The 25957-nt window shown below is 42.2% G+C and overlaps 1 protein-coding gene across 2 annotated transcripts in view; it reads left to right on the forward strand.

Annotated features, from left to right (window-relative positions):
• The window catches only part of LOC108707586 (putative N-acetylated-alpha-linked acidic dipeptidase), a 31782-nt gene that overhangs the window by 4926 nt on the left and 899 nt on the right, over positions 1-25957 (forward strand). The window contains exons 4-18 of one of the 2 annotated variants that reach the window (XM_041582726.1): positions 8459-8560; positions 10635-10760; positions 13095-13281; positions 13480-13573; positions 14205-14303; positions 15406-15491; positions 15596-15715; positions 15790-15881; positions 16979-17042; positions 17346-17413; positions 18825-18916; positions 19543-19633; positions 21098-21362; positions 22283-22364; positions 22623-22715. In XM_041582726.1, the coding sequence (XP_041438660.1) occupies positions 8459-8560; positions 10635-10760; positions 13095-13281; positions 13480-13573; positions 14205-14303; positions 15406-15491; positions 15596-15715; positions 15790-15881; positions 16979-17042; positions 17346-17413; positions 18825-18916; positions 19543-19633; positions 21098-21362; positions 22283-22364; positions 22623-22715 (1661 nt within the window). The remainder of the gene's footprint in view (positions 1-8458; positions 8561-10634; positions 10761-13094; positions 13282-13479; positions 13574-14204; positions 14304-15405; positions 15492-15595; positions 15716-15789; positions 15882-16978; positions 17043-17345; positions 17414-18824; positions 18917-19542; positions 19634-21097; positions 21363-22282; positions 22365-22622; positions 22716-25957) is intronic. The other variant, XM_041582727.1, reaches the window with a different exon arrangement.

Genomic DNA, 25957 nt, shown 5'->3' on the forward strand with positions numbered 1-25957 from the left:
TTATAATTTAAAATTTTTATTGACCTTCATTTCCAAAAAAGAAAAAAGATAACAGGTACAACACTGATGCAAGAAAGTATACAAGTGACTGTATCAGATGTTACACAACAGAATATAACACTTCAATTAGCTCAGTCAACCCTTAAGCATCATATCCTGAAAACGGATATCATAATAACGAAACAATGAATCCTCATGGAAATGAAAGAAGTTTTAGTAGAATGGTAGACAGAGAAAAGGAAAAAGAAAAAATAGAAAGAGAGACAGGTCTGACTAAGTCTGGGGGTGTAGAAAATTCAGATTATTGCACGGTACCTCGAAGCTGCAGAGTCTCCAGATGTTGAGCCACGGGTACCACTCCAGCTCCCCCTCATAACTTCTATCATGAAGTCTGTTTCGTATGGACTCCATCGCTCTAATCCAATTTACCTTTGATATCAGCATTTGTAAGCCCGGAATCGTAGGTCTTTTCCAGTTTGCTGCCAATAAAGACCTTGCTGCTGTCAGGATATGAGTAGCTAATGTACGTGTTTGTTTCAAGCGTAAGGCTCTAATCTTCATCCCTAAGAGAAAAGTGTGCGGGGAAGGTTGTATAACGCAATGTAGAACTTCAGAGAGCAAAGTTGCCACCATTCTCCAAAAGTCCTGAGCTACTGTACAGGTCCACCAGGTGTGCAGGAAGGAACCCCTCTCTCCACATCCCCTAAAGCACTGTGAGTGATCCGGGTTACCGCTTAGTTTAGCAATGCGCGTAGGGGTGTAGTACCAACGAAATAGTATTTTATAAGCTCTCTCACTAGAGGCTGCACATATTGAAGTTCGTTTGGCCGTTTCCCAAATTTCCGTCCAGGACTTTTCAGAAATTGTGAGGTCTAAATCCTCCTCCCATTTTAGCATGTAAGGCTGACGTGTGTCAGTATTGTCTGTCGCGAGGCTCATATACAGAAGTGAGATAAGGTGTGGTGGGTATGAGTGTTTGTGACACATCCTTTCAAAATATGTAAGGGTGTGGGAGGTTTGGGATTTGCAAGCAGTTACCACAAAATGCCTTATCTGCAAATATCGATAAAATTGTGCATGGGGAATACCACAGTCTTCATTAAGCTGTTGAAAAGATTTAACTGTCTCGCCAGTAACGAAATCTAGTAAGGTAGTCAGATTCGCAGATATCCATATTTGAAACTCTATGGGAGTATTACCTGGAGGAAAGTCTTTATTGTTAAAAATAGTCCTGTATTTTGTGGTAGTGCTGCTTAATTTCATCTTGAACGCTATGGAGTCCCAGAGATCTAGTGCTTGCTGAGACGGGGGAAGGAGGTGTGGAGGGGAGACCCTAGTTGTCTTAGGGATCCAAAATAAATGGGCGAGCTGTAGCGGGGCTGAATAATGATTTTCAATGGTTTTCCAGGGTTCCTCAGTTGGTGCATGTATGTGTACCATTGCTTCCAACCTACTAGCAAGGTAATACCTGTATATATGGGGAACTCCCAAGCCTCCCAATGATTTCGGTTTTGTCAGGATAGCAGCCTTAATTCTGGGCTTCTTACCCCCCCATATGAAGGTCGATATAGCTTTTTGAAGTGAGGAAGCCACTTTTTCGGGGAAGTGTATCGGCAACGTTCTAAAGAGGTAAAGTATCCGAGGTAACAGTGTCATTTTAATAGCCGCCATCCTACCAAACCAGGAGAGGTGATATGAGTGCCATTTGTCCAGATCTCTCTTCAGATTATCAATTAGTTTAGGGTAATTAGCCTTGTACAGGGTATCAAAGGAAGGAGTAAGGTACACCCCTAGATACTCTAATGAGTCTGTCTCCCATCTATAGTCAAAATTAAGTTGTAATAGTTTAAGTTCGGGCTTGGACATATGTAGCGGCAGTGCGTGCGATTTGGCAGGGTTTATTTTGTATCCTGAAATGAGTTGGAACTGTGTTAGAGTATGTAATAAGTTGGGAAGCGTGGTTTGTGGGGCTGTCAGCGTAAGGATGATATCATCGGCAAAAAGACTGATTTTATATTCCTCTTCTCCAATCCGAATGCCCTTAATATTGGGGTTTTGTCTGATGGCGTGAGCTAACGGCTCTAGGGATAGAGCAAATATCAGGGGAGACATGGGGCAACCCTGGCGAGTCCCTCCTTTGATGGCAAAGCGGTCAGAAAGAAGGCCCATGCTAAGCACCTGAGCCGAGGGCGTGGTGTAAAGCTGCTTAATCCCCGTAAGGAATGGTGTAGGTATCTGCAATTTGCTGAGCACTGCAAACATATATCTCCAATCCAATCTGTCAAACGCTTTTTGTGCATCTAACGATAACAGCAGGGAGGAGGCGGTCTGTTTAGGTGCCCGGCAAATTAGGTTTATTGTTTTACGGATGTTGTCTGCTGCCTGACGGCCAGGCACAAAACCCACTTGATCGTGGTGGATAAGGTGGGGAAGAATCATAGATAATCTGTTAGCCAATATTTTCGCAAACATTTTAATGTCTGTATTGATAAGAGATATAGGCCTGTAGCTGTCGCAATTGTCTGGGTCTTTTCCAGGTTTTAGTATCATAACTATGGTGGCTGTTTGCATGTGTGTCGTCGGGGGAGAGCCTTCAAGGAAAGACTGGAAAAGCTCTCTCAAGAAGGGGGTCAACTGACTTACAAAGGATTTATAATATTTAGTCGTATAACCGTCTGGGCCAGGTGCTTTGCCAGATTTAGAGTCTTTAACTACCCTCTCTATCTCCTCCTTGGATATTGGCGCTGCCAGCAGCTCCTTATCCTCTGTTGTGATGTCGGGAGGGATCCATTGCTTCATGATGTCTGACTCTAACGCCTGTGACGCTTTAGGAGCCTTATCTGCAGTATATAAATCCGTATAAAAAGCTCGGAATGAGTGAAGTATTTGCTTAGTATCTCTAGTTATCGTCCCTGTAGGGGTGCGAATTGCATGTATGGCCTGGGAGGCATGCAGAGCTCTCAGTTTGCGGGCTAGTAGCGTGTGTGGTTTGTTTGCATATTCGTAGTACAAGTGTTTAGTCCTTCTCATAGCGTAGGCCGCTTTGTCTGAAAGGACTTGAATCAGCTGAGTCCTCGTGTCCTGAATTTCCTTGTAAGTGTTGGGGGTTGGATTTTGTTTATGGGCGATAGCCAAATCGTGCAGCCTCTGTGAGAGTTGCTGGGTTTTCGTCTCCCTACTTTTTTTCTTAATTGCGGCATGTTTGATGAGTATCCCCCGGATCACCACTTTATGGGCATCCCATCTGATCGCAACCGAGGTATCCTCTAAGGTATTTGTGCTGAAATAATCCCTCAATGCGGTGGAGACCTCAGCACAAATATCTTTGTCCAATAGCAGGGATTCATTCAGTCTCCAACATCCATGCCCTCTCACCTCATCCCAATTGGCAAAAATAGCTTCCACCATGCCGTGATCAGACCATGTAATATCATGGATCGTAGCAGTGCATACGTAGTCCACAATTGTGGATTTAGTGAAGATAAAGTCAATTCTGGAGTAAGAGGTATGGACGGAGGAGTAGTACGAATAATCCCTATCAATAGGATGCTTTTCCCTCCAGACATCCACCAAGTTTTCGGTATTTAGACATCTGGTGAGGTATGTGGAATCATGAATTTGAACATTAGGGAGTTTTCCCGCCTGCACATCTCGAGACCTGTCCAGATTATTATTCAACGTCGTATTAAAATCTCCCCCTACAATCAGCCTACCCTCCGAAAGCTGTGCTAGTTTGTTGAAAATTTTTTTAAAAAAGGCTTTTTTGGAAGAATTAGGGGCATAGACTGATGCTAACGTGGTGAGATGGTTCTGTAGGAGGCCTGTCAATATTACATAGCGACCATCTGGGTCCAAAAATTGCTGTTTGAGTAGGAATTTCACATTCTTGGCCATTAGGATAGCTACCCCTTTGGTTTTAGTTGAAGAACTGGCTAGGTATGCCTGTGGGTAGTGTTTCGAAATATATTTGGGTGTAGAGGAGGTGCTAAAGTGCGTCTCCTGCAGCAGCAAGATATCTATTTTCTGTTTGGCATAATCTGAAAAGGCCATTGTACGTTTCTGTGGAATATTCAGACCATTAACATTGTGGGAGCATACCTTTAAATCGAAGGGATGAGAGCCGGGAGCGGTCCGTGGGCCCACCACAGTCGCCATTACAGCAGTCTGAGTAGCGTTCAAAAGACCTGTTTGAGAAGAGAGTACAGTATCGAATAAATTAGAGAAAGAGGTAGCAGGGAGGAGAAAAGACAGTAGGACAAGAAATACGTTCAAAAATTAGATACAATTTCGTGAGGTTTGTCACGGGACGTGAGTCCACTAAGCAAAAGTATAAAATTAACTTAAAAAATAAACACAAAATAATATAATCTCGCTAAATTGGAGACTATTTAGGGGTTCCAAGAGGGGGGGGCAGTTATATTGCACCCCACTGGGAAACCTTCAAATGCGGGGGGTCACGGATCAGAGCCTTAAAAGAAAGCTTGTCCGTCTGGCCCGCCAATTATATATATCAGAAAATTCCTAATTCAAAATATTAGGCTCTACACAATCCTAGATCCACAGACCTAAAGCCTTGCATATATAGGTTAATGTACTGACTAACTGCATTTTAACTATAACTAAAACTCAGATCAATCGGTAAATAGAATCAAGTCAACTCTTCGGAGTGTGTTGCATCAATCGACATATCAATATTGAGGAGCGAGTATCCGACTTGTTTCTAGCAGGAGTCCTCCGACACAAGAAGCCTTCCTGGTACTAGGCACAGACCTTCGAGTAGTAGCGTAAAAAGTAGGGTATAGATCAGTTCGGCATTGACTGTTCCTATTCAGAAACAGGTCTGCAATAGTGCCATAAGGTAGGATGTAACGACTATGTATGAAATGCCTCAACGGGTCAAGCCACTGGAACCACTTCCGCTGGATCAGGCGTCGCCGCTACCAAGGGAGCCTCAAGCTGTACCTGGAGGTAGTGAAGTGCATCCTCGATGTCGTTGGGATGTCTGACAGTATATGTCAGGCCGTTCTGTTGATAAGTGAGCCGGAAGGGAAAGCCCCATCTGTAGGGGATGTTTCTCTGGCGAAGGACATCCGTCAAAGGTTTGAGGTCCTTCCTTTTCTGCAGAGTTGACGAGGCTAAGTCGGCATAGATTTTGGGGTATATCCCATCAAGCTCTACCTGAGCTGTGCGAGACGCTCTCATGATAGTTTCCTTGGTCTGATAATAATGAAATCGGACAATCACATCTCTGGGGGGCATATTAGGTTTTGGTCTAGCCCGTAGTGCTCTGTGTGCTCTGTCCAGTAATAAAAAACTGTCTTCTATGCCCGGAGCAAGCGCCTTGAAAAATTTGGGCAGGAAGGTGTCTATATTCACAGATTCAGGTATATCTCTAAGACGTAAATTGTTCCGTCTGGTACGATTCTCTAGATCCTCGTGTGCTTCCTGGAGGTCCCTCACTTGAGATTGGAGGTCATGGAGCAAAACTTCCATGTTAGCAGAGGATTCCTGAATGGAGTCTTGAGTTTGTTCTAGCTGTAGGACCCTTTGGTCCACTGCAGTGAGTTCTGTTTTGACCTCAGCCAGGGAATTCCTTATGTCATTTTGTATCTCGTCCTTGAAGCAAAGGAGGAGAGATTTGAGTTCGTTTATATCCTTCTTGGTGCATGGGGCGTCCGACTCTTGTTCCATAGTGGGGTTGGTATTTTTTGCAGCTTTCGCAGTTGCAGATCTGCTTTTGAAAAAGTCCGAAGTCCCCTCAGCAGGGGTATTGGTGGACTTCTGTCTACCTCCTGTCATGTTGGTCAGTCCCTGAGCTGGTCCGTTAGCCGGCCTGTAATATGACAGGGGTGTTTGGAATCTGTCGAGGACCTGTTATCATTCAACATACAGCAGTGCAATGGCTGGTGTTTGGTCAGGGGGCGATTCGGTGAGCAATTGCGGAGAGTGGTAAAGGGTATGTAGGTTCCAAACAGATGTCGTGACAGATACTGCTATGTAACCGACCTCCGGAGCAGCCCGGTTCTCGGTAAGAGCTGGTGACTTGTGGGTAAGTTAGCTTGTTGTTGTAGTGGGGTCCTAGGAGCAGGTCTTCTGCCCCAACAAGTAGAACTGCCGTTCCCCTTTGTGCAGGTATGCCTTTAAGTTGCCCAGTGCAACACTACAGACAGGGCCCCTCATATAGGGATTAAAATGCCAGCTCGCGTCCTGAAGGTAATGAAGATTAATCCCCTTCCAAAATGACCCCACTGCTCCAATGGCGGAGGGTGAACAGCCGTGCACAGGATAGGCGCCCTGCAAATGTTATGGCCTGCTATGGGTGACGTTGGTGGGCTGCAGCTCCTCACTGCCCCTTATCAATTGCGAGGGTTTGAGGGAGCCCCAGTGTGAGGCAAATCAGTGGGCCGTGAGACTCTGAAGGGGTCTGACACGCACCAAATAAGTGCGCAACGGAGCTGTGGCCTGCAGGCGCGTTCAGTAGCAGCACATCCAGGGCCGCACAACGTGCGCGGGTAACGGCTGCGAGACTAAGGTCGGAGCAGGGCTGTGGTCGCGGTCAAGTGAGCGACTCCACTAACCTCCGGTTCAGTATCCGCTGAACCGCACCGTGATCCGGGGATCCCACCACTCTCCACTGCTAACACCGCCTCATTGCCGAGCCAGAAGACGCGGCTCCAGTGTTCGCCACCCAGATTCGTGCAGACTGCCGATTGACCTCGAGAGCAGGTAGCAGAGTGTTCTATAGTGCTTGCGGGGATCGTAGGGAGAGTTTTAATTGCGAATTAGGGTGCTCATGAATGCTTTCAGCGGGCCTTAACGGAGGAGCTAGTGGTTTACGCCGCCATCTTATTCAGCGTCCAGGCCACGCCCCCCCCCATTGCTTTTTTAAGATATTGAAGGTCAATCCCTAAGCCTTTCCCTCGTCTCTCTGCCAAGGAGTATTGGATCCATGTGAAGGCAGTTTCATTATGATCACAATGTTTACTAAATCAGTATTAATGGTTCTTATATACATTTGACCAAAGCTATAGTGGCTAACCCAGTTTTCCTGTTTGATCACTCAGGGGCCTCAAAATTAGACTGTCAATCATACTATTAGTTCTTTTATTAAATAAAAGGGCCAGATAAAGGTGGAAATGTCACTGGTGGTCAGAACTTCCAAGGCATCACAAACAATAAATATTATATATAATATAAGAATAACATAACCAAGTGAAGGTCTGTTCAGTCTTCAACAAGGGCTCCATGGGCTCAACATGAGTAATGTAAAATATGCAAAGTGTGCAACTGGTCTAGCAATACATGAGATGTAGGTATGTTGGCACCTGCAGATAGTACCTTCTGATTGGTTGCTAGATTTGTTACAAACTTTGCATCCTGTTCCATTACCCTCATTGAGCCCCTAGAGCAGTGATCCCCCAGTAGCTCACCAACCCCTTGGATGCTGCTCCCAGTGGCCTCAATGCCGGTGCTTATTTTTGAATTCCAGGCTTCGAGGAAAGTTTTGGCTAAAACAGAGTCTCCTGTAGGCTGCCAGTCCACATAGGGACTATCAGATAGCCAATCACAACATTTATTTGCCACCACTGGGGAGTTTTTCATGCTTGTGTTGCTCTCCAAATCATTTTACATTTGAACATGGCTAATGGGTAAAAAAGGTTGGGGACCCCTGCCCTAGAGGTTCCATGTGGAAAATTGTATTGTTGTATTAGGAGCAGGAGTTTGGAATCCAAGACGATATTTCTTCAAAGCAATGACACAGAGTTTCATGATAAGAAATGTGAATTCTGTACTCTAGAATTAAACAAGATTTCATTTGTTGAATGCCGAAGGTTTATGGAGGTAACCAGAGAGAGAGAGAAATCCATAAAGTATACAGCATAGAAATAAGAGTGTATTCTTATTCATTCTTTTGTTTGGTCCATTTTTTCAAAAAATTATATTTTTGTTTATCTTTTCCTACCATAGCCATTTTTAGGAAGAAGGGTCCAGTGATACACAATTGTCTCATACAATGCCTAACCCTTAAGCCATTTTTTTCTTTGGATTCAGGGAACAGTGACCAATGAATGTGGCCAGAAACATTATTATTATTATTATTATTATTATTAACAAGGACCCACTTACACTAGGGCTTCTCAATCTGCTTTCACCTATGCCTCACTTGTTTACACAGTCAACATTCAGGCCACATTCATTTAATATGTCTATAACAAAAAGCGTGCAGAATATTACTGTTATATTCTTATCAATGGCAGGTGTAAAATACAGCCGTCACTTGCTAATAAGCATCAGCTGTTAGTAAATAAGAGCATTCCTCATTTAGTAACTAATTTAGTAACATTACAGTAATGATATGCTTTAAAGCCTTTAAAGTTTTTATTTTTTTAAATTCACCCAAGTACCTGATAATGAAAAACTAACGTTAGTCTACCTTTTTCTGAATGTTTTTCCTTAGGTTTACAGTACATCATTATTTGAACCTCCTCCTAGTGGATATGAAAATATTTCAGATGTTGTTCCACCATACAATGCCTATTCAGCACCTGGAACTCCTGAGGTAAGCTTTTGTGTTTAGCCATGCCTCCAGCCATCCCCAGCACCATCCAATTAATTCCCAACATGGCCCAATTCACTTCATGCCCTGCCCAGTTAGGCTCTGTCCTTTTGAAGATCAACAATTTTGGACGTCTTCCTAAAAGTTATTATTCCTGGGAGCTGCAATAGAAGTGCTTGCACATGGACCTAAAAACTATACGTATATCCTCTGTAAAATCCTACAGAATATGTGGGGACTATATAAATTTAACCCTAATTTGGTTACTGTCTCTTTAAATTGCAATTAACCCTTGACAATCCAGGGGCCCCAATCCATTTTGCGTATGAAAAGTACTGGGAACAGGGATTTACAGCACAATACCGCCACCTAGGGAACACTGAGGAGCACACCTCAGGGAACTTCCACTAGTAAAAATAAACACAGAGTTTGCAAATGAACTTTGGCGATCTAATACACAATGCATACCTCCCAACATTTTGGAAATAAAAAGAGGGATAAAGAAGTTGGTAAGTGGCATGTTATGAGAGTTTGAACATATTTCTGTGTTTTTTTTTCAGTTATCACAGTTTTGCTAATGAAGGTGAATTGCCCTTTAAGCTGTGAGTCTAACATTTCCCAAGGGACCTGTTATCTTATATTGTTACAATTACTTATTTGCTTATCTCGAAATTGTTACAAAAGTATCTTATATGCAGCTGTGGCTGTTCTGGGCTCTCTGCCAATAGCAAATTAAGTTAGAAACTTTGTTTCTTTTTCTGGCTTTCCAGTACAAATGAGGGACTACGGGTTGAGCTTTCTCACTATTAGGTACCTGGCTGTTTCTCCAACACAGTCCTTTTTATTATCAAAGTCCCAATCCTCTGGAAGGGGTTAATAACCACACAGTTTAGTTCAATTGAATTCTCCCTTCCCCAGAGCTTTTATAACCCAGGTAGCGAAATTAGCAGCAGCTCCCACATAACCTGTCCTCAAATTGGGGCCCCACGCGTGTATCCTTGCCAGTATCCTCCCTTGGGTGGCTCTCTTACCAGAGTGCTCTTAGAGGCAGTCACACTGGAGATTACAGGCAGCTCTGCAGCAGGATCAATCTCACCAGTAGCACCTTTCACCTCCTGAGTCTCTAGCAGCTTGGCAGGGAACAGGATGGGCTCTCTCTGTACTTCGGCAGATGCAACAGTTTGGACAGTCACACAAGAACTGGTTCTGGCTGGATGTTTCAGCATACAACCCCCGTAAAACTGTACAAAAGGCTCCAAAGTCAGGCACTCCCTCTCTCCCAAGGACGCACTGGGGCGCCTAGCCAATTGGATGGCTCTCCAGCCTGTAAAGCTGCCATAGACGTAAAGATCTGATCGTACGAATCGAGAATTCATACGTTTTTCAGACCGTGTGTGGAGAGTCCGGCGGAGATTAGTCGTTTGGTTGATCGGACAGGTTAAAAGATTTCTGTCGGCCGCTGATAATATCTCTGCATGTATTGCCGATTGTACGATTTTCAGTGGGAGTCTGTCACTAGCTTTGGTCGGACATAACTTTCGTACGATTGCTGTCAGGGGCAGAACATCGGCTGATCTGTTCTTTTGTACTTTATTTGATCGGAATGGTTAGTGGCAGGTCGGGAGATGGGAAAGTCCTATCGTACGATGATTCGTACAATCGGATCTTTGCATCTATGGCCAGCTTAACTGGGCTGGATCATGTCACAGATAGAAAAACAGGAGAAGGATTTCTCTGATTACCTACATAAATAAGCAATAATAATACCACAAAACTACAGTATATAAACCTATGTATCCCCCATACTTAGCACACATTTGCAGGAAATCTTTACAGTAAATTGGACTTATATACTTGGGTAAATGTATGGAAACACTGAAAAGCTTGAGGTCTCTATCTTTACATAACAGCCCACAGAATATTGTCATGGTCTTGTTACAAGGCCCTCTTCCCCCACCGAAGTCAATATGGAATGAAGGGGCGTTATTGCCCTATTTTCTTAGTGAGAATAAATTAGGAATCTTACTGAAACTATTTGTGATTAATGAATTATAATATTAACAAATTTCTGTTACAGGGGGAGCTGGTATATGTCAATTACGCACGCACGGAGGACTTTCACTATTTGGAAAGAAATTTAAATATCAGCTGCCATGGAAAGATTGTTATTGCCAGATATGGGAAGATTTTCAGAGGAAATAAGGCAAGTAGATGGCTGTCTTTGTCACTAGAATTCCCTTAGCATTTATCAACTGGCTCACAGGTGGTGAAATCTACCAAGAATGCATCACATATCATTCATGGAGTACAAATATCCACGTATACATACCTGTAGCCGCTGGCTGGTGTATAATAAATGGTGCTCCATGGGTGACTTTTCCTGTACCTTTTGGATAATGAAGGAATTTATTGCAGTCAGATTACGGTACAACGGTTATAGCAGAAAAAGTGAGCTCTGTAAAAACTGGGTTTGCAGAGATGGGATTGGAAACAGGGCAGGAACTAGGGGTAGGCAGATTAGGCACGTGCCTAGGGCGCAAAGTTGAGGGGGCGCCAGGCACGTACCTGCTCTGTCGCCTACCCCGTGTCCGGTCCCGTCTGCCGCTGGTGGCGTGCGCATAAATTCTCTTCTGCGCATGCGTGCTCATATTTCACGCATACGCGCCGGCGTTGTGGCCGGCGCCGTGGCCCACCAGATTGCCTAGGGTGCCTGGCCGGGTTGGGCCGGCTCTGATTGGAAGAGCTTGGCTGGCTTGCGCAGAGCAGTGACCTAAACCCAACTGAAAATCTGTGGGATGAACTAGAACACCAGAGCAAACCAGGTCTGATCTGCCAACATTAGTTGTAAAAACCAGATGTACTTCCAAACAGAACCACCTGTAGGCTGCCAGTTCAAGTAGGGGCTACCAAATAGCCAATCACAGCACTTATTTTGTACTACCCAGGAATATTCCAACATCTATTGGACACTGCCCAGAAGAGCAAAGGGTCTATGCAGCAAAGAGAGGACCAAATCAAACCGGCACTTCCCTTGAAAAGGCATTTAGTAGTAATGTTATCTAGAATTTTCCATTTTCAAATTAAATACCCTGCAGAGTTTCAAGCTCATCATTTAGGCTTCAAAATTTTTATTGCCCTTTCTCTTTTATGCTCTTGTGTTTTGGTGCCTTCAGCTTGAGAACATTTTGGGAAGCAGCCAAGACATTTCAATTCAGTGTAGCGCACTTGACAGCCACAGGAAAGCAGACTCACATTCCAAGTATTTCATTTGTGCTTAATGCCATTTGTCAGATAAACACAAAGGGAAACTATGCCAGCAACATATAAAAGATATCACTGCTAGATATATTTTCCTCAAGCCAAAGCCATTCATTTAATGTTCACAATTGAGCCAGCCAAAGAAATATTAAACCCTCAGCCAGTTTAACTAGAAAGAAATGGCATTCTGCCTGAAGGGCACTGTGCTCTGCTCTTGGAAGGGTAAAACAGCTACTTCTCTGACCATTTGCCTAACTACATATTCAGGTAGAAGCCAACAAATCAAGAGGGTGGAGAGTGGATTGGCTTGCTGTAATGTTTAATGAATATTTCAGGTTAAGGGAGTAGTGTACCATATTTATATGTTAGATTTAACTCCTGTTAATGTTTCATTTGACAGTCATTGGAGATAGACAGTGCAGATAATGTCTCTTAAAGGTTACCAGGAGTTATGAGAACTAAATACGAAATAGAGCTCCAGGGACCCCCTTTTGAAGGAAGGGAGACCTTGGGGAGTTACTTATGAAAAAAATGTAATGTCTAAAACGCACACTTAATTTTATCGACTCGAAAACTTGAATCTTGGGGGGTTACTTATGAAAAAAAATGTAATGTCTAAAACGCACACTTAATTTTAGCGACTCGAAAACTTGAATCAAATTTGACTAAACTCCATTAGAATTTTTTCTCTGAAAAAAAACGTGAACGTCAGGAAACTCTAGAAACATGTCTAAATTGGTCCCTGGACCTCTCCCATTGACTTTTTCAGTATTACATATCACAAAAATTCAGAAGAGCACAATTTATAATCCTGCCCCATACTCAGTATCAGTAGCTCTGCAGTGTGGGATTTAAACATTATAATAGAACCTGAATGGGGGTCTCTGAGTAGTAAAGTTATTACTCACCACATAAAGGAAAAGGCCCAAGTGCATCGCCCTGAGCCCTAAGCATGGGGAGCGAATAAACCGAAAAAACAAAGGAGCATGCACTCAAAATGAAGGCAATCTTCCACCAGGCAGTTGAAGCAAGTAAAACAGTTTACTATGTCCACAGGCTTCATTTTAAGTGCCTGTGGCCGGGATTTAAACATTATTTAATATTATTATGGAAGAAATATGACTGACTACAAGCTGGTGAATCCAAACCTTGCTCTAGCAACAGTAAGCAAGACTCATAACCAACTTGATAGATGTGTACCTTTGAAGCTCTAGATTTTTGCTCAATTGTCTTTTGGTCCTTTTCTTCTAACATTTTGAAGTATTATTGACTTTTCCAGGTTAGTAATGCACAGAAAGCTGGTGCCATTGGCATTATCCTCTATTCTGATCCAGTGGATTACTGTGCTCCTGGAGTAGAACCATATCCAGATGGTTGGAACCTTCCAGGTGGTGGAGCCCAACGTGGAAATGTCCTTAATCTGAATGGTGCCGGGGACCCACTGACCCCTGGTTATCCTGCAAAAGGTATGAGTAATGGGAGGAAATCAAAGAAAGGTTCTTTTGTTTGCTCTTTGTCCAGGGTGGAAGTACAGACCAGGAATAATTCAGACACGCACTAGTAAATGCATTCCTTTATCCACATACAAAGTCCCTGACATAACTATTTTAAGAAAATGACCCCACATCAACAATGTTGTATGAAATGTGGTTGTATTTTTCTAGAATACACATACCGATATGATGAAAAGGATGGTGTAGGGCTCCCAAGAATTCCAGTGCATCCTATAGGATACCACGATGCAGAGTTCCTACTGCGGTAAACAGAAAATCTTGACTTGCATTTCTTCTTGCAACTTTTTTGCCTTCACAAATACACCAGTTTCGTCTGCTTTGATTAATTGCACTTTAGGCACAACATTCACAGATTCAAATGAGCCCTGGACTTAATACCTGCTTTGAGTTGATGTTACTTCCAGGGTTATGTCTAAACATTCAACTGACTTGCACGTAATGAATCTCATACTACCATTGTATCTGGTGACACATATACCAGGAATAGCAGCATTCCCAACCATGTTGGCTAAGAAAAAACATGGAATTTTGGTGGCAAAAATGATATATATGTGTAAGTAATTCCCAAGCTGTGACTGCAAAACCAAAAAGAAAAAGAAAAAGAAGAGCTCCAGCAGGTTAACTGCAAACCAATTATGCCAGGTAGTGGAATAAATAGTGTAACCATTACCTGGAAAAAAGGTTTGCAGTTAACCTGCTGGAGTTCTTCTTCCTTTTCTTTTTGGTTTTGCTGCTTTAGCTGAGTTACTGTGCAGCAACTACAAGGAAGTAAGACACAATTTCTTCTATTACTTTGTAAAGACCATCAACCCATTTATTTTTTGGACCAAACTATGATTGGCCATTTTATGCCAGCTAATCTGTCTATCTTGTAGGTTCATGGGAGGAATGCCTCCCCCAGATCAAAGCTGGATAGGAGGCCTCAATGTCTCTTACAATATTGGTCCAGGATATAATGAAAGTCACAAGCTACAGTAAGTATTGCTACTTCTGCTAAGTGATTGTAATGATAGGCTTCCCTGGTGGTATAGTGGCCGGCGGGGACGCCCGCCGCATGCTTCCTCTTCCCTTCAGCGGCGGTTTATGCACCGGCGTGATGACGTCACGGCGCAATGGCACGAAATTCAAATGGTATTTAAAGTGATTTTCGTATTGAGGAAGTTGCCCTTTGTTAGGTCTACTTAGTTAGTTCCTGGGTGCATATTCTTCGACCTGGCGGCTAACAATTAGCGGAGGGCTCCTCCCGAAGTGAAAGGCGGCTGTTTTAGGAAGAAGCCAAGACCTGGTTCTGGATTTAGGGTGCCGTTTGTGACAGTGATTTTTTAATCTTTACAAATATAAAATGGATACTTACTAGGGTTTTAGGCATTTACCCCTATTAATTAAGCCACAGATTGGCTTGTGGTAAAATTTAACATTTTATGGAATGACTCTCACTTTATCATTCCTCATGAAGTCCTCATTCTGTGTCTTAATTAAATGGGGTGAATGAATTATGAAACTGGGTGGGGTTCTGCATAGTGATGCCTAGCTGGGAGCAGGAGCACCACTGACATTTAGATGAAGACTAGAAAAATGGTGGGAGTATGGTAAAAAAAATATTTAGAGGCACAGAGTAGCACCATATCTCACTCCAGTGAAAAGTTCTCCCAGCCAGGGGCGATCCTGGCCCCTCCGACCCCTGAGGCAGCAGCAGTTGCTGCCACCCCCCCTCCCCTGTGCACTTACCTTTTTGCGCTTGAGGGGGTCCAGGGAGGTCCACGAGGGCGGCAGAGAGGGCCAGTATGGTAGCGCAGAGATTCTAACTGGGCTCTCTGCACTAGAACAGCCGAATTTCCAGTTTGAAAACCAGAAATTTGCATCTTAAAGTACCAGGAGCGGCATTTTTGCCGCCCCTGGTACCCAGTGGGGCGCTGCCGCCTGAGGCGAGAGCCTCAACTCACCTCATTGGCGAAGCGCCCCTGCTCCCAGCCCACTAACACATACATAGAAAGCATACTTAATGCAATTATTACAAAATTAGCATTGTTCCTGGGTTTATTTTGCTCATATTCAGATCTGATCTCTTGGTTGCAGAAAGGTCAGAATGAGTATCCACACCTTCAATGAAATACGAAGAGTTTACAATGTTATTGGCACCATTAGAGGAGCTGAGGAGCCAGGTAACATGTCATTTGTGCTCTGAGCCCACAGAACCCCAGAGTGTTGGTAAGATCCCTTTCTAAACCCAATTACAATTTTATCCAGCATTTTATATTTTCTTTAGACAGATATGTGATCCTTGGTGGCCACAGGGATGCTTGGGTTTTTGGTGGTATTGACCCACAAAGCGGAGCTGCTGTTGTCAATGAGATTGTTAGAAGTGTTGGAAAACTGAAGAAACAAGGTAAATGTATTCCTTCTTCTTTTTTTTAACTTTACACAATCCCACTGTTATTCGTTCATTTCTCTAACATATAGTTTCCATAGGCTGGAGGCCACGAAGAACAATGATGTTTGCCAGTTGGGATGCAGAAGAGTTTGGGTTATTGGGATCTACAGAATGGGCAGAGGTAACATGCATGTGGGTTTCTACTGTAGCAAGCCGTCCTTAGTGGGTTGGGGGGGGAATTAGGGTCAACTGTTTGCTGGGAGTTGTACGTATCTCAATAACTGTACTGCAGTTTATGTTCTAGAAAATGGGGCTCACCACAGAATCTTTCCTGCCACCGCTACTATGGGCAGCCACGTTTTTTAAATATTGTTCTTATTTTTAAAAGTCTGTATTTTTTTAATAGGAAATGTTTATTTTTCACTTACCTGAAACCTCTGTGCCCATCTATAATGGAACAGATGCTCACTGGCAGTATCCAGGGATAACATCATTTCAGTATGAGTTATGGTGTTCATTTTAGGACATTCTAATTTACAGTGCACCCTTCATTATCCACCCTTTGAGATCTTCATTTTCAGACCTCCCTTTAAGATCTCCCTGTGTTATCCTCCATCAGCTGTTAGGTGATTCCTTTATTGCGCCTCCTCCCTGTGCTTCCCACTTATCAACCCTCTGGTGTTCTCACCCTTCTCCACGCCACCTCCCTGAGTGCGGCAGTAATACCTTCTCTGTGCTCCTATTTACATATCCAATCTCCTCCAAACTAACCCTTATGCCAATGCTAACTCTAAGTTGACAGTTCTAGAGTTAGGGATGTTTTACATGGTTGGCAAAGTAAAAAAACAGCAAAATGACCCAAATTTCCCCCAGCATGCAAACTCTATGCTCCCTTGATCTGCACATACCCCTCATGCTGCCACCCTGTCCATCATACTGACCTCTCCAGCAGCATCAATTCCAATCTTCTCTATGGATTCTCATTCCTGTACCATTTCTTACTTTCCTCTGATTTGGTTTGGTAGCATGTCATAGTTCTTCCATTTGCTCTATATCACTGAGTATCTCCCATAGGTTTCTTTAAATACAAAGATTGTCAAGCTGGAACTAAAAATAGCAGAACAAATAACATTTCCCTAATGGATGCAAAATTGCAAATCCATCAACCCTCCTGTTTTTCATCTATGTGTGAATCGCCCTGAGAGGATAAAGATGCCTTTTGTGTGTTTTTGTCTTATTCCTCAGATAATTATCTTATCTTCTTTTCTTTCCCTGCAGGAAAATGTAAAAATATTACAGGAACGTGCAGTAGCCTATATCAATGCTGACTCCTCCGTGGAAGGTAGGAATGTCCTCCATAGAAATACTTTCTGTGCTTGGATTTAATTTTAACTGGCACTATTAGCCTTTATATGTATGTATGTTTAGCATACATACGTTCTGACACAGGAATTGTCAAAAAGTGACTATATGTGTATTGTTAGAACTATAGGCTGCACTCAGACATAAACTTCTACATTTCGTTTACCCACCTCCAACTGATGTATAGCCCCTAAAGGGAGCTAGTGTATCAGACAGGGCCAACATAGTCACCATAGTGTGATCCTAACTAAAAGAAATTTTTGTTTCATTCCATGGTTTTTAGGGAACTATACTCTGAGAATTGACTGCACTCCATTGATGTACCAACTGGCCTACCGTTTAACTAAAGAGGTAATTATTAACCTGAATAGCTCGAGCATGTGTCAGCTGGACTGGACACTTAACTTTGCAGAGATTTTTTGTACTTTGTTTGAAAGTCTATGAATATTCAGTCAACCTTGATTTACTAACACCAGTGCAGTTGTCCATACCAACCAATCACATATTTGCTTTTATTTTGTAATTTCTAGTAGATTGATCAAAACGAATTTCTGGTGGTTGTTCTGGGTAACTGCACAGATGCAAAGACACATGTGAACCACTTATCCCACAGTCAGATCCCCAAGTTGGGTCTGCAGTCCTGTCTACTGGACATGCCTTTATAGGAATTCTATCATGATTTTTATACTGTAGTTTTTATTTGTAAATTACATGGTTTACACTGCAAATAATCCACTCTACCATATAAAATTAAATTCCTGAACCAACAAGTGTATTTTTTAGTTGTAATATTGGTGTGTAGGTGCATCTCAGGTCATTTTGCCTGGTCATGTGCTTTCAGAAAGAGCCAGCTCTTTAGGATGGAACTGCTTTCTGGCAGGCTGTTGTTTCTCCTACTTAATGTAACTGAATGTGTCACAGTGGGACCTGGATTTTACCATAGAGTGTTGTTCTTATACGTACCAGACAGCTGTTATCTTATGTTAGGGAGCTGCTATCTGGTTACCTTCCCATTGTTCTGTTGTTAGGCTGCTGGGGGGAAGGGAGGGAGGTGATATCACTCAAATTTAAAGTACTGAAAAGAGTGACTGAAGTTTATCACGGCACATGACTGGGGGCAGCTGGGAAACTGACAATATGTCTAGCCCCATGTCAGATTTCAAAATTAAATATAAAAAAATCTGTTAGAAAAATGGATTCAGTGCAGAAGTATTCTGGAACAGCACTATTGTTTTCCCATGACAGTATCCCTTTAAACTAGTAAATCAGGAAGAAAACGCCATGCCAGGTCTGCAACAAAGACTACATACCTTGAGTTTAAATTGTATACCCCACTGGGACAGGGACATATTGGAGGAGAACTGTCAACCCACTAGGATTTTTCTGGTGTTTCCCATATTTTATACATGGCCAAGGGGCATGATTGAAATGTGTTGAGTATTCCAGGGTAATGGCCAAAACACTCCTGAAAATCCCCTGTGGGAGGTTGATGTCTCAAGCCATTGAACATTCTCTATGAAGTCCTGCAATCAACAATTTGGTTTCTCACTACATTCCCGCAATATTGTGTCTTATAGTAGGGAGTAGAGGGCTGGCACACTAGGCTTTGGTTAAATCAGGAAACCACAAACCTCTAACACACAGGGGAAAGTAGGCTTGACCACAAAAAGGAGACAAAGGAGGGTGAAAGGGTGAAAGACAATTGTGGTAATTTGAACTATGGAAACTTCTTAAATACTCTGGGCTGTTTGCTTTCTTTTAGATTGACAGTCCAGATGAGGGATTTGAAGGAAAGTCGCTCTATCAAAGTTGGCACCAGAAAGACAACTGGACAGAATATAAAGATTGTCCAAGGTATTGAGTGTTTCTAAATTATATTACTGTACGTTATTAACTGTCTAAGTTCAGAGTGTGATATTAAAATGTTCTGAAAAACAGAAACCAAAGGAAGATGACCAACATGATGGATTTTGGCTGCCCACTTGGCAACTCTGAACCTTAACTGAGCATTTTTCCTATCAATATTTGTCCTGGGTTCAGTTAGTTGTTTATTAAGAAGTCTTGAACGACTCACTGGGGGTCAACCTAGGGCTCCCAGGTGATCAGATTGTAAGTGGGTGGCCAAACTGGGTAAAGATGTTCCTGCTCGTCTTTAGTCTGTAATCTCAATGGGTTGTTACTTCATCAAAGGGGACATTGCCAGTTCCTACTCCTGAAAGCCAACTTGAAGGTCAGTCAGACCAAAATTTGAGGTGAACATTTATTTGCTGTCCTAGTTATTATTGGAACGATAACTGAATGGCTGATATAATGCTTCTTATATATCTGCAACTGTGCTAGAAGCTTGTTATGAACAAATAAGGACCTCTGACCATATGTTGGACGTCAGGTGTTTTCAAACCTTAATAACTGGTTTAAATGATTCCTTTTGCATATTAGTTGTTACTGTCCCTTTAACAGCGTTATTTTCTTTCTGTGAGGATAAACAAGTTGGGTTCTGGAAACGATTTTGAAGTATTTTTCCAGCGAATTGGCATTGCGTCTGGCAGAGCTCGTTATACTAAAAATAGGGTAAGTCTTTTGTACAGAGGCACCTGGTAAGTAGGAGGGATAGTGTGTGTCTGTATCAGTCAGGGTGACTCACAGAGACATTTTACCAAGTGACAAGAAAAATATCTATTATAGTTGCACAACGTCATCCTGAAACCTTAAATGCTGTAATTCTCTTAGGAGTCAAGCTGGCAAGGGAGGGAGAAAAGAGAATATGAGAACAAATAAAAAGACCATCAAGTTGTTTTCTTCTCTCTTCTGTAATATTATTTATTGTTATCTTCAGAAGGTTATTATTGAAATGTTGTATGAAAAATTGTAACGTAAATATATCCAAATGGAGCAGGCTTTATTGATACAACTAGAAAACACCATACACTTGCCCCATTTCAGATGATACAATGTACATATTGCCCCATTTTGAGAGCATACCATGCACTTTTTGCCTTATTTTGGAGAATAAAATGCACATGTTGCCCAATTTCACAGCATACAATGCACATGTTGCCTTATTTTGTAGCATTTAATGTACATGTTGCCTCATTTCAAAGTATATAATGCACATGTTGCCAAATTTCAGAGTATATAATGCACATGTTGCCTTATTTTGGAGCATACAATGCACATGTTGCATTATTTTGGAGAATACAATGCATATGTTGCCCCATTTCAGTGCATAAAATGCGCATGTTGCCTTATTTTGGAGCATACAATGCACATGTTGCCTTATTTTGGAGCATATAATGCACATGTTGCCTTATTTTGAAGCTTACAATGTACAAGTTCCCCCATTCCGGAGCATATAATGCACATGTTGCTCCATTTCGGAGTATACAATGTACATGTTGCTCCATTTCAGAGCATACAATGCACGTTGCCCTATATCAGCATACAGTGTGCGCTATCACTTTCTAGAGCAGTGATCCCCAACCAGTAGCTCACATGCAACATGTTACTCACCAACCCCTTGAATGTTGCTCCCAGTGACCTCGAAGCAGGGGCTTATTTTTCAATTCCTGGCTTGGAGGCAAGTTTTGGTTTTATAAAAGCCAATGAAAGGTCATATTTGGAACCCCCCAAGAACTTTTCGCATGCTTGTGTTGCTCTCCAACATCTCTTTTACCTTTGAATGTGGCTCACTAGAGAATACAGTGCACATTGGGCACCAATTATTTCACTTAGGAAGATGTAGTTACAGTAAACAAATGCTTTATTTAGGACACTTTCGTAAATTCAATTTGTAATATATTATGTATGAAGCAAATCTAATGCTTGTGGTATACCAGACCTTTTTCTTCAATGGTGTATTTCCACTAGTGCTGAAACCACTGTCACTGCATGTGCTGTCGGACAGAGGCTTCATATGTGCCCCTGTGTCTCATTGCTGGCCCCTTTGCACCCTAGATACTGGATACCTCTGTTGCTTCTCTACTGCTGCCCCCCATCTCCCCATATAAACCTTATATGTTCATGTTTTGCTTCCAGAAGGAAGGAAGGTTCAGCGGTTACCCTGTTTATCACAGTGTTTATGAGACATCAGAGATAGTTGATAAATTCTACGACCCCCTGTATAAGAACCATTTGGCAGTGGCCAAGGTACGGGGAGGCCTTGTATTGGAACTGGCAGATTCCCTGGTGCTTCCTCTTGATGGTCAAGACTATGCTGATGCACTGAAGTATTATGCCAGTATCATATTCAAGATGGCACAGAAACATCAAGCAAAGCTTCTGGAGTACAACGTATCTTTTGGTAGGTGCCATCATGTTTATAAATGTCTCCTTAACCAAATCTGCCCCTCTCTTGCCATCTGGAAGTGACCATTCTAAGCACAAAAACATCAGTAAGATTCAGATTCTGATAAATAACCCCCTTAAAGGAGAACTAAATCTTAACTAAAGTAGGCAGATATGTTGTACATGATGTTTTGTGCTTCTGTACCAGCCCAAGGCAACCACAGCCCTTTAGCAGTAAAGATCTGTGTCTCCAAAGATGCCCCAGTAGCTCCCCATCTTCTTTTCTGCTGATTCACTGCACATGCTCTGTGCTGCTGTCACTTACTGAGCTTAGGGAGCCACTCACAATATACAGTACACATAGAATAGAAATGTCACAATATAAGGCTGATTAGTAATTAATACAGATAATTACTACATGGCAGCACAGAAACCAGTGCAATTAGCATCAGAATTTAATAATCAGCAAACCTGTAGCATCAGCTTATATTACAGGGGAAGCTCATTTTCTGCTGGATAATTAGTGACGAGCCCTAAGCTTAGCTTCTCAACAGCCAATCAGAGCCCACTGAGCATGTGACTGTCACAGACACTTTCCAAGATGGTGACCCCCTGTGACAAGTTTGAAGTCCTGGATCATTGCTGCTATTGACAAGCTGAAACTTTAGCCTCGTGCAATAAGTTCACTATATAAAATATGCCATTTTTAGCCATATTGATTTTTAGGGATAAGTTCTCCTTTAATGTTCTCCAACTTCATACCTTAGGGTTCACTGTGGGGCTGGCAGTGTCTCCTCACTAATTTCTTTAGAAGATCATCAGGTTCCCTTTGGTTTTCAAACACTATTCCTTCAAACTCTTCTCCCCGTGATTATTTCAGCAGTGCAGACCTTTCTCTCCTGTTCTGATCACTGTCTCTGCTTCTCATTCTTCCAGAACCTCTGTTTTCTGCAGCTGCAAATTTTACAGAAAGTGTCAAGTTGTTTAACATGAGATTGGCACAACTGGATTTGTCCAAGTGAGTAACAATTAACCTCGTTCAGACTTTATAATTGGGTCTAGTCAGGCCTATAGACGTGTGTGGACATATAGTGAATGATATACCCCCTATTGTAAAATATAAGGATATTATACTACACAGTGGAGTTTCTTGACAGTTGAACTTTTTGTAAGTCATGGAATTCTAAAGTCGACTTCTGATATCATTATATTTTGTATTTACTGTATTAAATGACATTATTTATTTGTATTTTAATTGGTATCCAATTTCTCCCAGCCCCATAGCAGTCAGGTCTGTGAATGATCAGCTGATGTATCTGGAACGAGCTTTTATTGATCCACTTGGGTTACCAGGGAGACCATTTTATAGGTAAGATATTAAATGTACACTGCGAGTAGTTATGGGCAGATACATCAATTCCTTTCCAAATATTTAGTGATGGACGAATTTATGCGGATGCGAAAAAATAGTGAAACCAGAAAATTGACGCCCTCGTCAGATTAGGACACGGGTCCAAAAAAGTCGCTGGCGTCAACTTTGACACCGGCGTTAAAGTCAATGGTCGTCCGAATAGTGTTGACTTGCAGCGATTTTGATACGAGCGACTTTTCGAACGTGAGTCCCAAATATTTTGATGCTGGGGAATTTTCATGGGAGTTCGCGCCAGGCGAATTTATTTGCCCATCGCCACTACAAATATTCCATCCTTTAAAAGCAACAAAGACCTTTCCATTAATTTTTAGATTGCTTTGAGGTGATCTGATCAAAACTGGTTAATTCTTTGTTATTTTTGAGTTATTTAGCTTTTTATTCAGCAGCTCTCCAGATTGCTATTTCAGCACTCTAGTTGCTAGGTTCCAAACTACCGTAGCAACCATCCATTGATGTGAATAAGAGACTGGAATAGGATGGAATAGAAAGATGAGAAATAAAAAGTAGCCATAACAATATATTTGTATGTATTTGTTTTTTAGATGGGGTCAGTGACCCCCATTTGAAAGCTGGAAAGAGTCAGAGGAAAAAGGGAAATAATAAAAAAAACTATAAAAAATAAATAAGGAAGACCAATTGAAAAGTTGCTTACAATATACTATAACATACTAAAAAGTTATCTTGGAGTCTGGGTTTGCAACAGATCTATATAAGCTACAAGCAGAGTCCCACTGGACAAATACAAAAAGGCTTAACAAAACTGAAACACTTTCTTTAATTTAAGGACAGCAAGATTTTGATGGTTATCAGATTTGGGGGGCAAAACAGGCTTTGCTGGTCCCCATTAATTATGTTGAGTTGTCTGGGCTTTGCATGTTCGTATGGGAGTTGTGCCATAGGAACAGGGTCAGACAGGGCAGACGGGACACCGGGAAAAAACCCGGTGGGCCCCAGGCTCTGTCGGCCCAGATCCGCACCCTGCGCTTCTTTTTCCTGACGCAACCTCCCTTCTTTGGACTGGTCGCGGCAAGCGAGAGGGGCGGGGGTGGGGCCCTGCGAAAGCAGCCCCAGTGGGCCTTGGGCCCCCCAGTCTGACCCTGTTTAGGAACATGTGTTGTCTATATGTCCCTACCTACCACTAATGGCCAATTCTAAACTACTTTGCAATAGGTCTACATTTTTTCTTTGTTACAGTTGTTATATTTTCCTTCTTCTTCTAACCCATTCCAGCTTTTAAATGGGTGTCCCTGACCCCATCTAAAAAACAAATGCTCTGTAAGGCTACAAATTATTCAGCCCCTCTCCTATTCATATTCCAGTCTCTTATTCATATCAGTGCATGGTTGCTTGGGTAATTTATCAACCATAGCAACCAGATTCCGTGAAACTGCAAACTGGAGAGCTGCTGAATAAAAATCTAACTCAAAGACCACAAGTAATAAAAAATGAAAACCAATTGCATATTGTCTGAGAATATGACTCTCTACATCATAATAAAAGTTAAATTAAAGGTGAACATCCCATTTTACAGTTTCATTATCCAATGGGCTTTGTGTGGTTTCTTTCATGGTTTCTTTTCATGTCAATTAATAGGTTTCAAAAGACCTATAGAATCCATGTTGTATCTGTCATGCTGCCAAGTGTCAGTTTTTTCTTATTACCTCTATACCCTCCTAGAGCATCTAAAGTTGGCCATACACCTTGGCATCTGTTCAACTGCCTAATTTGGTTACCCGCTTTCTAGATAATATTGAGCTGATCCAATCATTGGCTTGGGGTTTGTCTTGTATCGATCAGACAGGCTGTCGGGAGGCCCCCATACATGGGCCAATAAGCTTACAACTTGGTTTGGATGGGCCCAGTTGTCAGTTTATATTGGTACATGTGTAAACTTCAGACACGAGGGGGGAATATAATTAAAGTCGCAAAGAGAAAAAACAATTTGCACCAATAAGAATAAAAATACACATCTCGCAATTTAATATTGTTGCTTAAACAGGTATTGCCTTGCAAATTTTAATTGCGCATTGCGAATTTTAAAGGAGAATTCAACCCCTTCGGCACTAAAATGCGCATGTGCCGTAGAGGGATTTACCGGTAAGGATCTACTGCGCATTTTCCATGAAAGTATTTAAGTTTCCGATTTCTTTTTTCTGAAACTTTGTGACTTTCGGCGCACGTGCAGTAGATCCTTACTGATAAATCCCTCTACTACATGCGCCACCAAATGCTGGTGAATACAGGAAGAAGGGCGCACGGGCCAACATGGCTGCCGTGAACTCAACAGGAGAGGAACTGCACGGAGGGGTTAGTAACAAGTTAGGGACATTTGCCCGGGGGGGGGGAAGAGGGAGGGAGGGCAACACAGGGGAGGGGGAAGTATTTTAGCGCCGAACAGGTTGAATTCTCCTTTAAGAAGTTCTTGAAGGTTTTGTAATATTTTGGAGCAAACATAACGACTTTTTCAGTAAGAAGTTTTATTACATTTACTGCGCGTTGGCACAAACTATAAGATTTGCAAACGGTCTTCCCCTGTCGGAAGTGGTCGCTAAACAGTTTCCGGGTTCCCAAAAGCTATATTATATTCACTCAAAGCAAAATTTGTATCCGCAAAGGCATAACTTTTCGCATTGCAAATAGTTTTTCCGTTACCGACTTTTATTACATTCCCCCGAAGGTATGGAAGACTTTCTCTTAAACAGGTTTATTGCTGTGACTCCTTCATAACAGGTAGAAAGCGGCACAACCTTTTCTCCTCACCTCTCCCTCACAAAGTCTGCTGTCCCTTCCTCTATCAGTGCCGGAATGGCCACCGTATTTCCTGGTCCTGTTTGCTTTATTCACTTTTCAGTACCAACAACTTTCACAGTTCAACTTAGGAAGCACTAATTATACATTATTATACTATTTAACAATTCAAATTTTGCCTCCTTACACATGTATGACTTGCTTTAGTTATCAAGAAGTCTGGAGGTGCTTCCCATATCTGTGTGGGTTCCCTCCAGGTTTTCTCCCACCCTCCAAAACCATACAGGCAGGGTAATTGGCTTCTGATACAACTGACCATACGGGACCTTAGATTGTAAGCTCCACTGGGACTGATATTATACAAATACACATCTCTGTAAAGCGCTAAGGAATATGTCGGTGCTAAATAGGTAAAGAATAATATTACTAAG

This window comes from Xenopus laevis, chromosome 2L (assembly GCF_017654675.1).
Source record: "Xenopus laevis strain J_2021 chromosome 2L, Xenopus_laevis_v10.1, whole genome shotgun sequence".
Taxonomy (NCBI): Eukaryota; Metazoa; Chordata; class Amphibia; order Anura; family Pipidae; genus Xenopus; species Xenopus laevis.